Here is a 14,863-nt window from a genome sequence, read left to right as displayed (position 1 = left end):
GACTGGTGAAATCATTTGTTTTGGATCTTTAAGAACTTGCACTGAGGCTGCCTGATAGTATGGTGTCATTCTCTGTACCCCTTCAATTCAATTGAGCATGGGATGGAGAGCCAAACCCTAACAATGGAGTAAAATGGCATGGAACGGAGGGCTTCTCAATTACTGTAAACAAACAGGAGGAGGGATGATATGTGAGGAAATCATACAGATGAAGTTGCCAAATCTGAGGGCCTTTTTATTAATCAAACAAAATCTTTTTAACAGAAAAACTTTGCAATTTATACAAAGATTATTGGCACCTACAAAGTAAAGAACAGCTAAAATCAATAGACTCGAAATACAGGCTCTCTTCCACATCGTCCTCTAATCATTTCTACAGTGTTTGAGATGCAATTGCAAAGAGATTTTGTCCATAAAAAGCAAGACAATGGAACACCACCGTTTTTCTGTCGTCCACTTCGAGTTATTCACTCTTTCAAAGAACAGGTGCACAGAGTGATTGCTGGTTGTACAACCTAGCAACCCCATTTGTGAACTGCTGTTTGTTTCTTCTTCGCTTTGTTACAACTATAAATCCTTCACCGTCACCTTGATTGTTTTTATTAGCATCTGGGGTTTCCGGCTGTTCACCGTCGCTGGACTGAGTAACCAATTTTGTCTTTCCTTCATTTCCGTAGAGGATTTTTATAATTGCACTGTCATTAGCAATTGCATCCGAAGAGTTCTCTGAACTTTCAAACCTTTTACTGCCTAGGGTCTCGCTTCCACCATCAATATTATTCTGGACTGACTTCACAATGAAACTGAGCAGTATCTGCCTTGCAAGTTCTGCCTTCTCAGTCTCAGAGGTGGTGTTTTTTGTAGAACAATCTTGAACTTCATTACCGGATTCCTTACTAATGTACTCCTCTTCCTCTCTTGCATTGCTTTTCTCGAGCAAAGATTTCGTCTCGTTTGAAATAGCAGAATCTCCATTTTCAGGATTTGTCTGCCAAGCTCTACTGGGAACAAACTCAGGTGCATGCGGGTTCATGCTTCTAGGTTGTGTTGCCAAGTGAGTTCGGTATTTCAGCAAACCTTGTCTCATGTGGTAAGATTGAGCAGTTCTATAATACAGCGGAGATCTAGGCCCACGAGGAACTCTTGCAAGTGGAGGTGCCACTGGGACTACAAGCATTCCTTGACTAGCTGTTGCGTCATATATGCTTGGTACAGAAGCTGAGTTTAATGGGTGAACCAGTGGGCATGGTCCTGGATTGAATGGTTCAGCTGCAGCTGAAAGCTTACTTCCATTTTTCTCAATGAACTTTTCCTGATTAGAAGAAGAAATTTCCTCAACTTCAGGGCCAGATTTTTCGGGTTCAGTTTCACTTTCATGAGTTCCTTCTGCTTCATCAGGACCTGGTTTATTATCAATAACAGGGATATCATTGCTTTCCTCCTCCTTAAATGTCTCAGGTACAACACCGCATATCTGAGTTTCAGGTTTTGCCTCGCTTGATTCTTCTACGATCTCCTGAGATGGCTTCAAAGCCATACCAGGGGGTGCCACAGCTACTTCTTTGTAAGAGAGTGATTTTGATGCCATAGCAGTGAGATTTGCCGGAGCAGAAAAAGGTTTGGAGACAGTAGCTTTTGCCTGCAGTTCAATTGATTGCTTCGCAGGTGACACCTCCATTGTAATTGTCCTTGGAGTTTTTCTTTGTGCTGGGGAAATGATTTGACTCCTATAGCTTCTTTCTCTATTACTTGAATATTCTGCAGTAATTATGTTTAGCTTTGCAAAAGCTGGTCGTCTACGGCCAGATTTCCTGCCAGCAGCTTTCCATGACCGTCCTCTTGGATTGGCTTCTAGCCATCCTTCATCTGAAGTTGTTTCTTCAACAACTTCCCCCGCAACTGTGGGCCTGTACTTGGTGATATCATCATTTTCCTCTGCTTCTTCATTATGAATCACATCCACCCCTTGTTCTTGAGTGTTGCCATCATCTGTCATCACCATCGCATTTCCCAAGCCATCTTTGACCATTACATCTTGATGGACTTGATAGGACTTATCACTAACCTGGAGTACCTGTGGATTTTAGATTAAAGGAAGATAGGGGTCATGTTCTCATAATACAGTAGATAAATTAAATCAGATTTTGGAGAGCTGTCAGGTGTGGACGATACTTGTAATTCAGTAACATTCCAGAGGAACTTGAGATGTGACATTATATGTTCAGAAGAAGCAGAAATATAACATTTTCAGGATTTCTCTGGCTTTTAAAACTATATGGAGCATGTTTACTATCTGAAAATGATGCAGATTAGAAAAATGTGTTTGTTTAAAACTTCTAATCAAACAACTTTGCATTATTAACTACCTTTGCACGACGCTGTTTCCTGAGTGCATCACTTCCTCTAGAGTCTTGATCAGGACTAATGTAATCCAGGAGATCTGATACACTGCAGCAGGGAGTCACAGGCTTTGGTATCCCAACATATAAATGCAGATGAAGAAACAAGTAATGTGGAGAATACCATATCAATACCTAAGGTGACCTTTGCTTGCGATGGATGCATCTGGCTTTGGAGTCCCATTTCGTGCTGCTTCTTGCTGCTCTAGGGCTTTTGATTCAAAATATTCAAGCCATGCAGCAGCATCCTGCATTAAAAAACACAGCACCTTGATGAGTTTCGCAGATTGACAGCAGAAAATTATAAGCAACCAGCACTGACACAACAAAACGAAAAAAAAAGTTATGATTATGAACAAAGTTATCCAGGTTCTAGACCCTTAAGATATGGGCATGAATGCAGGAACTAGGCTGAACACTCCAAAATAATTGCAAAAATCCTAAAGATAGCTGAATCAAGCACTTCCAGGCACGCCCACACCGACCAATGGAAAACAAGTCTGTGTAAACAAATATCCTTCTACTTATTTATTTATTTTATTAGTATTATTTATATATATTTTTACCATAAGGGAAGTCATGTAAATTAGATCACGACTACATATTTTCCATTACCTGAGTACGAAGATCCTCCGTTCCAAGTTTTGCCTGAAGTATCTTGAGTGTCGTTTGCTCATGTTGAACACTTAAGGAATATGCCTCCATCAGAGAAAGAGCAATGGCTATAGCATGGTAGCTTGCAGCTGTCTGTCAGGCCGAGAAAAGGAAGGTAAATAGAAGTGTTTGTTCATTCTTATCCTTTTTCATAAGTTTTAGATAAGTTTAAAATAAAAATGTCCACCTCTTGACAAGATTAGCATGCATGGTGTTATTTAGTGAGTGAAAAGAACCTGTATGTGATCTGCCCCTAACAATCTTTGATTGCACTTTAGAGCTTCATGCAGGTATCTGAGAGCAACATGAACATTTCCCATGCCCTCTTCCATCATAGCCACATTGATGTATGTAGCGGCGGTATTAGGGTGAGACAGACCACAAGCAAATTGAAGAAGGAATAAAGCACGGTTCACATATCTGTTGAAATTTATCCAGTTCAATCAGAGACTCCAAGAAGTCCAACAACAGAACTACAGATTGTGCACATCACTTAATGAATACGTTATGATCACACAGATGAGGGGGCAGATTTCCATTAAAATTTTAAATTTACAGAAACTCTGTTTTCATGGAAACAGTTAATTACAACAAACACCAGTAGGGACAATTTCACCATAAATTTAGATTTGGAAAATCTCTGGTAGTTATGATATCATTAATTTGGAATGACTACATCAATAATCAAAGGTGAGCAAGTCAAAATGAGTTTTTAAGGTAATCACTTTGAACTTACTTCAAAGCTAACTCAATGTGTTGAAGACGATAATAAAACACAGAAAGATCACCATAGCTTTTCATTGTATCTGGATGATCAAGACCAAGTTCCCTCTCATTGATATCCAAAGCCTTTTGCTGGTATATAGTAGCCTAACAAATGAAAGCAACCAAAAAGTAGCTTTCTTTAGATTCATATAATATTTCAATAAGATAGATAGAGATGCCAAAAAACTGTCTGATGTGGCTAAAGCTCACAATAATTTCATATAAGTGAAAACATTTGAACTTTCTACTGAATTGCATGAATGCTTCAAATTGAAGTACCAAACATGTTCATAAAAATCTAGCATAACTCCAGCTGCTTCCGTGTTCAACTTTCCAACTTTTCAAATAACCATTCTATAGAAGTCCAGAATACCATTCATGTGCAGTTCAACCAATTTGAAGCATCATTCTATTATATCTTTTTCAGTCACTACTCTAATTATAGACATACCTTTTCGTAAAGGAAACAAATCAAATCCCTAAAACGAAAGAAAATGCTAAAGAGAATATTAGTTACCTGATTAAAGTCTCCTGTGTGGTAGAGAACAACAGCTAGAAGACTGTAAGCACTGGCAGTAGTCCGATGATAGGGACCACATACAGCTATCATCTTTGCTAGAGCCTTGAATGGAAGCAGTACATATTTTGAGACGAAATGATGTCTAAATGAAAAAAGGAATTCATATAGCATTAACATACAGATTCAATGGGATATTATTACCTTCGTTCCATAATTAACAGCATCCTCAAGTTTTCCTTTATCAAGAGCGACCTTCGATGACTCCAACAGAGTCCGTCCATCAGCTGAAGAGCATCCTACATTCTATGAAGCATTGTGCATATATCAAATTTAGGTTGAAATTCTATGTGCTCAGAATTTTTGAGAGATTTATAACACAATTCACACCTTACACACAGGAACTACACTGATAATGTCGCATTTCCTAAAGGGGTTTGAGCACTCCATGTCATAATCTCTTGGAACCAACTCCAATCCAACCTGGCAGGGGAATTTATTGTAAAAACCATGATTGGGACATATGCAGCAGCCAACAGCAGTAAGAACAATCAGTACCTTATGGCAAAGTCCACGAAGAATTGAAAGCCTTCTCAAATGCTGAAATTCATCTTTCAGTGTCCAACCAAATCTCTGGGAAAGAAATGTTCGCAACCACTGCAATTTGAGAGCATGGTCATCCTTCACTGTTTGATCACTGCCTTCAACCCCACAACTTCCAAGCAAGAAATTTAGGGATGAAGCTATGCCTGCAGACAAGTCTGATATATTGTTGATAGATGCAATAACCACTTTAAGTATGTGCTTGAAAGCTCGAGTAACCATCTCATGAACACAAAGTGATTGTATGTGAGGAAGCTTCTCTGCAAGTTCAACCTGATTGCAAGAAGTTTAGAATCAACAAAATCAAAACGACTTACTTAAGCATAAGACAGTGAAGAATTTTGCAAGGATATTACTGTGGCTTTTGGCCAAAACTTGCATCTACATAGATCGGTTCAAAGTATAGCAAGAGGACTGGTTATAATAAAGTCATCGAACAGTATCACACACACACCCATGCGCGCGCACTCACGCTCACACGCATGCAGAGAGAGAGAGAGAGAGAGAGAGAGATTTCTCACCACCCTTCCCAAAGAACGCATCTGCAGTCCCCTAAAATGCATGAAGTCAGTCAGCGTGCGACCATCAACAGGTGAAAGTTCAAGGGAGCCAAAATCTGTTACCTAATAAAGTATAAGATCTGGATTATAAACTGTTCAAACTCTAGTCAGCAAAGTAAGACACTGCATAAATTAAATATTACCAGCTTAGGCAATGCAACTTCATCGTAATATCTGTATGCTGTTTGAAGAAGCTCATCTGCTGACTGTTGCAAGAAAATACAGTTCTACTCAGAAATAACAATAAAGAAAACTTAGGTCATAATAAAGACAACATCAACAACAACAATGAAAATGACAAAACAAGTCAACCTTTAAATGAAGGTCAGTTCCAGATTCTTTCAGACGCAAGAACGCTTCTTCAGAAACCAATCTCCTCAATTCGCACCCAATGTTGGACTCATCATTGCTATGTTGTCCGGCATTAATTCCCATAGCTTGGCTGCACAGGCCAGATTCAATTTCTTCTCTACCATGTATGGAAGTCACAGTAGGCTTCATATCCCTCTTCTTCAAAAATTTGAATTCCTTTCCAAGACCTTTCACAGCTTGTTTGTTCTCACTATTATCCTCAGGGCTTTTAGAATTGGTATCTTTTGAAGCTTCATGCTTTTGCAGATGTTGCAACCAACATGAGCCAAGTTCCCATCTAATAGACCTTTCTGAAGCAATTGGCTTCTCCTCTAGCTTGGTTAAACTCTCTTTAATTACTTTCCGAATAAGACATCTAGATGCTTCTAACTCTTCCAAAGTAGAGTGAGAAGACTGTCCTAGAGATGCTTCAGCACTGCAACACTTGTGCAGCAGCACCCTTAAACTGCAAGAAGGTTTGGATAGCTTATCCCTTTAAGTCCATAGTGCATGATGAAAACATGTACATGAATCAAGAGTACTTCCTTTAAAAAATCTTGTACTCTCAGTATGCATTTAAATAATTTTAGATTTTAGTAAACGTAGAATTGACTCCTGAAATAAAGTAATTGCATGATTATCTTTTCTTTTAATGTCAACTTTTATAGTCTTTGAAAACAAGTTATTTTACTTCAAACTTATTTTTGTAATGTCTGATGAAAAATTTTCAGATCTGATATGGAAACCGAAGGATGGGACACTAAATAAATTTTTTTGACAAGTGAAGGACACATAATAGCCATTTTTTTCTTTCTTGATTGTCCTAGCAATTTACAGGGTCTAGTGCCATGTGCTAGAAGAAACTATATAAACTTTTTCAACAGGTGAAGGACACATAATAGCCATTTGTTTCTTTCTTGAATATCCTAGCAATTTACAGGGTCTAGTGCCATTTGCTAGAAGAATGGACACTTTTATATCATGGAAATATTCACATATTAAAGGAAGAAAAGTTAACTCACTTTTGTAGTGTTATGTTTTCCTCATTCCTTAAGCAGGAGTTTAAAACATGCTCTTAAGAGATGTTTCAAGCTTTTGCTTTTATGTGTTTGCTTTGGTCGTCAAATTAGGACTAGAAAGCAATCTGACATGCAGCTCTCCAATTGGATCCTGAGCAGCAAATATCATAAATCTAATTTGCTGTCCTTTCAACAGGGATCCTAAGCTTGCAGTTTTAAATATCTTTTACACAATAATCTACAGAAACAACACAAACACTTTGACTCTGAATACAATCAACTCAAACAAGAGACTCATAACAGATAAGACCTGGGCTACCAGAATAAATTCCACAATTTCTGAGTATTAGCATGTATATCCTACGTGCATCCAACAGGGCACAATCTTCCAAACACTGATATTAGGTTGACTAGAAATCTAGCTTGTAGCTCAAACCTGTTAATATTAAGAGCATTAGCTCCTCCATCTGGTAGATCATCAATTTCAATATCCTGAGCATCAAACTTTTTCTTCTTCACATTGCCAACAACTTTCACTGTTGCAGTGTATCCACAAAGTCTTACAATGACAGTGCTCAATGAAGAGGTATCCTGCAGAAATTAAAGCTGTTGTTTCAGCAGTCTATTTATGTACTTTTGAAATACAGAACAAATATAAACATGTAACTTTGCTTCTGCCATTCTAAATGAAGACATTAACCCAGTTGAGATGATCATTTGGTCATGTGCAACAAAGATTAATTGGCTGTACTAAAGGGGGGTCATGGAGTTTCAGTTTGGAAGCACTGCAAGGAGGTGAAGCTAAAGAGGATGTCGATTCAGGAAGAAATCTTAATGCCACCTGGCATAATGTGACCGTGCAAAAATCCGGTAATGATGAACTTAGAATGGAAAGATGAGTCCTCATGCTGACAGTCGTGCAGCACAAATAGAAATGTTCCAGCAAGGAAGAGAGGAAGGGGAGGGGGAGAGTGAAAAGATCAGAATTGGAAGACAGCTTATTTCCTTAAATAAGATGGAACCCAAAATTGTTATTGTCAGAGGCGCTTTTCCATGGATGCACATCCAATTTTGTAATAGCAGGTTGTCCTACTGCATGCATGTCAATGCGAGTGAAGGTGGAATGATGGTGCTTTGAAGGGCGAAGAAGGAAACGAAACTATACTTACATGAACAACTACACTCTCATCTGCGGTTACCCCTTTAAGCAAATTCCTTTGAGCAATTTCCTTAGCAGGGATACCAGATAAGTGATTGCCGTTGACTTTGACCACAGTCTTCAAGCTTGCATCTGCTGCATCACGTTCTACAACTATGGACAAGTCTCCTACATGATCTTCAAGCAAGAAAGAGCCTGACATTGTATCTCTTGCTTGAAGATTGGAATCAATAACACCTTGTATCGCTCCAACAGCTTTAAAAATTGAAACATCAACAAATTGACTATGAAGCAAAAAGGCCTTCCGGTCTCGCACCACTCTCTCCTCCTCTGTCTTGCATGGTAGGCTAGCCAATATCGCGAAATCAGTGGCCCAAGGTCGAAGATCATACCCACCATATCTTCCTTGCCCTCCACCATTGCCACCCCAGCTCTCGTCTTCTACAGGAAGGGATGGAAAGCTTGATGGAGAGTCCGCAACAGATGGAGGAACTAGCCATGTATTTGCGCGGAATCCGTAAGGAAGATTACCGAACTGGAAAGGAAGAAGCGAAAACATAAGATGTCACATATTTTTTGCCTTCAAAACAGTAATGATGTCTATGGCAAAAGCCTATATTATATTAAATGAGTATAAGAAGTTGACCTTATTATGCTCTACAAAAGCCTTCATAAGGGAATCATATGCCTGCAGTAACCACAGCAACACATCCATCAATTACAAACCGAAGGCAAATAGCAAGCCAATTGATTTCAAAACAAATGCAACAAAAGAGAAGGGCTGGAACTTGGATGAAAGCAAACCAACATTGGCAAAAGCTCGGCTGAGATTTTGAAGAAGATCCACCACGGAATGGCTTAGGGAAAATTGCTTTCCCACCGCATAAAACCCTTTTACTGAAGCAACCACCTTTATTAGCTTTCCATTGCATATCTTAACCTGGAATATATCAATCACATCAATGCAGCTTCAGTTGCCATGACAAAGGATTGATAAGCCATAAGCTCATGAAAAGTTAAATTTCTATGCGGGTAATCTACATTTTTCGCACTCAGGATATCTTTGGTATCATATAATGTGATGTGATGAGATGAGATGATTTATTATATTCATTTATTTAGTTGCAAAAAATTTAGTAATGAAGTGGAGTCCTTGATAATTTTCTTATAGTGTCTGAATTGCAAAAGAATATTTTAGTCCCTAATTAATTTTTATTTACAAACTGGTCCTTATTTGAAAATTTTAGCCCGTTGTAGATTCATCAATTTTATGCTTCTATCCTATAATTTAAAATTCGCATATTAACTTTTTTTCATAGTTTTCATCACATTTCTTTCATTTTAATTCGCATATTACCTTGTAATATCATGCAAAAATGCTTATTCCCTACTAAAAAACTAAATTCAAAAGGAAGATATTTAACGGTCAGGGGTCATGTTGGAAAGTTTTAGAAACTATAAGGATAACATTACAGAATTTCAAAACTTGAGGATAAAAGTGAAAATAAAGGAGACGATGAACCTGAAATTCAAAATAATCACCCGGTCGTGACCTTTCCTCTCCATCCTTAACCTCACTGCATCGTCTCAAATCTGCAACATCGTCAATAATATAAAATTAACAACTAATTAACACAATAAAAAAAAAAGAGAGATAAAAAAGACAAGCCTAGGAAAATAAGCTAAAAATGCAATTAATTAATTACCGAGAATAGGAGGCGGGAGGTGAGAGAAGGAGAAGAAGTCATAGAACTCAGACAGCTTCGGCGTCGGGTGAATCGCCGCCATGTCCATACTCTCCGACATAGCGGCCGACACCGACGTCGTTTCGGATGCTGCATCGTCGGACAGTGGCGTTGCAGGAGTACTGGTCCGTGGAGACCTAGCACTGTTAGACCGTTTGGATTGTGATATTGACGGTGACGGTCGCCTGGATTTGTTGGAGAACCTGGTTGTGCAGGCCACTATGTCCAGCAGCCTCCGTACATGAGCTACGGCCTGCGACTCCTCTGTGTAGTCCTCTGCAATTACAAAAGCACAGTGGCAAGGTGTGTAAATTAACTCACAGCGTCGGGTAATGTTTTAGTCATTTTCTTTTCTTTCACACGCCGGACACATTCAGATATAAAATTGTCAGATAATTATTGGGGAAAAACATTTACTCAGATTTACTTTATCTATTTTATTTTATTTTTTACTTAAATTAAACATTTTTAAGAATTCATTATGATATTCAAGTCTTTTTTGTTTTTTGAGTAATTAATTTTTTTGTCGTCTAGTTAATTGTTCAGTTTTGCATGAGATTTGTCATTTTTTATTTTTTATTTTTTTTCAATTACTTATTTATTTTTTTCTAAAAACTTATTGACTCAAATGGCTTAAATTACTTGCATTTTTTTAATAATTATAGAGCACTAATTACAATAATACATTATAATTTCTATACAAATTATTTTAGTTGCAAAACCATAACATGTGAAATTCATGGTTTAAAAAAATAAATGAAAAGGAAAATGGGAAGCATGTGGTAACAAGGGTTTGACATGTGAAATGCATTGCACGTAACTACTTTGTTTTTGTCGTTGCCCTTATCTGTAATCTTGCTACCTTCTATGGAAAACTACAGTTTATTCCCTGTATATTCATTAATATTCCACTTTGATCCCTATTTTTTTATTTTCTCACTACCAACCCAGCATTTATAAAATTTCAATATAGTCCTTTTTAAGATTTAATTATAGAAGATAAAGTGAATCTACTCAAAACCTACTTTTTATTTTGAAATTAATCATGAATTGGTAAACATGGGATTCAAACTCAAAACCTCTTTCTTCCCCTTGTTTTGCTACAATCATTGAGCAAATGAAAATGATTTATATATTCTTAATTTGGAAAAACAAATTAAACTACATTCATCCGTGAACAAAAATCATTAGAAGCTAACCAAAATTAAAGATACTTATTGAGATTTTGTAGCTTAAATTGTGTCACTTTTATATATAAAAAAAAAATTCAAATATTTCAAATATTTTTTACTTGAAAATATATTAAAATAATATTTTTTTATTTTTTAAATTATTTTTAACTTTAATATATTAAAATGATTGAAAAAATAAAAAAAAAACTATGAAAAAATTAATTTTTTTAAAAAAATATTTTTGATATATAAAAATAAATAAGATAAATTTTGAAATCATCTTTATTTATACCTAAAAATCTTTAAAAAAAATTAAAAACTTGAAAGTGTATAAACATGTGACTAAGTGTTGAAGATGTCTAAACATGAAGCTCGCAAATTAACATTATAAATTATATTTGAAAAATTAAAATATTATTTATTTTTATGTTTTAAAATTATTTTTATAAAAATTCAAATCTTTTTTAATTACTTTAAATTAGTTTTTTATTTTTTTAAGATTATTTTAATATAATATTATCGAAATTAATTTTTTTAATAAAAAATATTTTTTTAATTTATTTTTAAATAAAAACATTTTAAAAATCAATCACTGCCGAGTACTCAAATTCTTAAAACAAACTTACTGGGACTTAACACTTGTGATCTAAGATTATAAAGCATCTATGGACCTTGAAGACAGGCATCCTCGCTAGTTGCTGGTATCACAGCAAGATCGTTTTCCCTTGACCTAATTACGATTTAGGACATGAGATTTTGTCAAGATCCTTTTTATCATGGACCCACCTCACGTGACATGAGCTCGGTGCATGTCCCTACATTTCCTGCAACTTCCATGGTGACCTCTCCCTTGGGAGTCTCCAATGAGAGCTGAGAACTGTCTTTTTGTGTCCAAATTATTTTAATACGGTTGATTGGGATGATGGGATGGCGAATACGACAATTAGAGCTCAGTGTTCCTTGCTCTTTTGGATGTATTTACCCAAAAAAAAAGTTGTAAATTCCTCTAAAATTAATTTTTTTTCAAAAAGAAAAATCAGAGAGAGGGAGATGTTGTTTGGCGAGGAGCTTCACCTACCTTCGATGATTTTGAGCAGGCAGGGCTTCAAGGAGATAATTTCTACTCTGTCATGCAACCCATGCCCTTTCACCTAAAAACACAAAAAAAGAAAAAAAAAAGCTAAAAATAATATTACTAATAACTCTCTACACATGCTTTACAGAGGACAGAAATGGTAGAAAACCTCGTGAGATAAGGAATAGTTTGTGAGATGACATGTTTCCACATTTGCAGCCAATAACTTCTTCACATCAAGTATCCTATCAGTGGAGATGCCCTTCAAGAGGAGCCCAGATAATCGATTAGAGGGCTTAAAATATTCAAGAAATTAAATGATTAAAAATACCAGGAGTAGTGGCACCACCTTGAGCACAACTTGCGATTCATATGGGGTGATCACGGTGACATCAACAACACTAGGAACAGCTGCAAATCAAGTTAATTTATAATAAAAACATATATCAATGTCGGAATAATTAATTAAAAAAAAAGAGAGAAAAAAACAGGTAGTATAATCACATTTCTCCTCCTTCCTTCTCCTCTCTGCTCTAGCTTTGTTTGATTTCCCCTTCCCTGACCTTGGCGCCATTGTTTCTCTTCTTCCTCTTCAACCAGAGCTGCGTGTTGTGCACTGGAAATAGGAGGAAAAAAGATGAAGAAAAAACCTGTGTGTGTGTCGGCAGCACACAATTTCAGATACCCTTTTTTTTCCCAGAAAACAATGAACCTGATGAGATTAGGTGTTGTTATCAGCGCTAAAGAAAACCCAAGAAAGGAAGCGTGTAGAGAGGAGAGAGAGAGAGAGAGCGAACTAGCTAAATAAATTAAGAATATCCATTGATGACGAGTGACGAGCGAGAAGGGAAAATCTGGTGAGATTAGGTAGCTTTTCAATGAAAAGAAGGGATAGGATAAGTGTTCTTGTTGGATTTGCCCTTTTGGAGATATGGGAGCAATCCTGACCTCTCCTTCCTGCTTAAACCTTGATTTCCTTCTCTCTCTGTCTCCCCGTGGCTAGAGAGCGCCTTCTTAAGGCCAGGAGAAACCCATGCACCAAGAGGGAAATAAATAAATAATAAATAAATAATCGGTGGGAGGTCCAAATGAATCTGGCCGTTGTTTGTTGCCACGTGGCATGCAGCCGATCCGTTTTTGTTTTATAAGACGTTGGGGCTCGCCTTCGGTTTTGCCTACAAGTTTGTGTCGTGTGTTGGAGGGCACAGCAGGGAGTGCTCGAGTGGCATGTGCCGCGAAGGAGATCCCATTGTGCCTGGAGAGAATTGGCTGTGCGAATAAGTTAATTATTGGTAAAAGGGTTGTGAGAATTTGTTCACGCTAAAAAAAAATTATAATTGAAAACATTATTGGTAAACCTGAAATAATCAATTAAAATTGTTACTTGGATCATGTTAACAAAAAAACCTGTAAAAAATTATAATTTTTAATTTTCAATTAATTTAATATTAAATAATAAAAATAAAAATAAAAATATTAAATTAAAATAAAAAACAAAAGACTAAATTAATTTAGATTAACCTATTAAAATTATTATTTAAATTGTTCATTCTAACAACTTTTTATTTCTAGAATTATGTTTTATTCAATTATACACCAATTAGGTGCATGAGATTTTTTTATTTACAAACAACTAAAAAGGAGATTTTCAAAAAACAAAAAACATGGTAGCTCGTAGGACTTAAAAAAAAAAATATATATATATATATATATATATATATTTGATAAAGAATATGTTTTTACTACACCAAATTAAAAAAAAAAACAAACTTTAATATATTAAAAGAGAATTATATAATATTTTTTTCAAGTTTAAGGGATTGAAAATACTATCTTTATAAAACTTGTATTAGTACAATTGATTGACCCCATAACGTGAATGATCCAGGCTTAGGTCAAGTTACATTTAAAAAAAAAATAAAGGGAGTAATTAATAAAGCATGACTTGTTCAACAGCTAGGGTTAATCTAGATAAAGCATAGTCCAACACCTGTTGACTTTTAAAAAACACAAAATAATGTCATTTTCATTTTTTATTAAAAAAATAAAAAAAAATATTAGTTAACCTGCCTAGCTCGTGGGAGCATCCTGAGTCCTTGCCCTAAATTAGGATTAATAGCTATGAAAAACACATAAAAAAATCAAGTCAGTCATAAGGACCTTCCCATGTAAAGAGGCTTTTGTTCCCAAATAATAGAGGATAAATGATACATCATGCACTCTTATTTTTATTTTTATTTTTATTTTTGAAAAAACAATATAGACTATGTATAATCTTCATAGGGGGTGATGTGTCATCTATATATGCAAATGATATGTTGTTAGCTCATGTAGACAACGTATTTTCTAAGCTTGTAGATAATACACCGTCTGTAAGCCAAAAATCTAGCGACTAGGGAGTCGTCGAAAAATCAGGGCAGTGGGTTTTCAATCAAAAAAATAATTTTTAATCTTGTTTAACTCAATAACACCTAAAAATAATATAAAGACCTAGATAAACTTATTTATGCCTTCAAACAACCTAAAACTCAATCCAAAATAAAAATCAAGTTGAAACCCAAAAACTTTTCTACGTTATATCTACCCATGCAAGCAATGTTATGGTGAAATAACACCCAAGTTAAACTTTCTTCATTGAATGAAACTCGTTGATATGATGATAGATTTTTTTTATGGATGGAATCGGTGTTAACAATGACTTTCTCTCTCTACCATTGGATATAGTAATCCCCTCTTTTTCCTCCCTCTAACCAGGGTAATGCAAACTTGGAGAACCCATGATCAAAATTAAGAAAAAAAAAACCACGAAAGGAAAAATCATATTCATAAAAAACCCAACCCAAT

General features: G+C 35.9%; 1 protein-coding gene across 1 annotated transcript; it reads right to left on the bottom strand.

Annotated features, from left to right (window-relative positions):
- Positions 1-203: 203 nt before the first annotated feature.
- Positions 204-13,048, bottom strand: LOC105139921 (Tetratricopeptide repeat (TPR)-like superfamily protein). Its single transcript, XM_011046559.1, has 23 exons — positions 12,524-13,048; positions 12,369-12,430; positions 12,189-12,281; positions 12,023-12,095; positions 9,734-10,048; positions 9,550-9,620; positions 8,836-8,967; positions 8,674-8,715; positions 8,038-8,562; positions 7,305-7,459; positions 5,811-6,315; positions 5,642-5,704; positions 5,460-5,561; positions 4,894-5,211; positions 4,726-4,818; positions 4,540-4,641; positions 4,336-4,440; positions 3,790-3,923; positions 3,290-3,473; positions 3,015-3,146; positions 2,535-2,647; positions 2,367-2,448; positions 204-2,074 (listed from the first exon to the last, which is right to left on the bottom strand). Exons 1-23 carry the CDS (start codon positions 12,591-12,593, stop codon positions 476-478), a joined length of 5,070 nt encoding a protein of 1,689 aa, XP_011044861.1. The 5' UTR covers positions 12,594-13,048; the 3' UTR covers positions 204-475.
- Positions 13,049-14,863: the final 1,815 nt, after the last annotated feature.

The sequence above is a fragment of the Populus euphratica genome, unplaced genomic scaffold, assembly GCF_000495115.2.
Source record: "Populus euphratica unplaced genomic scaffold, PopEup_1.0 scaffold203.1, whole genome shotgun sequence".
Classification (NCBI taxonomy): Eukaryota; Viridiplantae; Streptophyta; class Magnoliopsida; order Malpighiales; family Salicaceae; genus Populus; species Populus euphratica.
The sequence above is the reverse complement of the archived record's forward strand: the minus strand, read 5'-3'. Positions and strand labels throughout refer to the sequence as shown.

Bases quoted from the DNA above. Each gene is read 5' to 3' on its own strand.
- LOC105139921 (XM_011046559.1), bottom strand. From the start codon at position 12,593: ATGGCGCCAAGGTCAGGGAAGGGGAAATCAAACAAAGCTAGAGCAGAG. The intron at 3,924-4,335 runs GTAACTAATATT...TTCATTTGTTAG, and splicing joins ACACAGGAGACTTTAATCAG to GCTACTATATACCAGCAAAA. The intron at 3,147-3,289 runs GTTCTTTTCACT...TCGGCCTGACAG, and splicing joins TAGGGGCAGATCACATACAG to ACAGCTGCAAGCTACCATGC.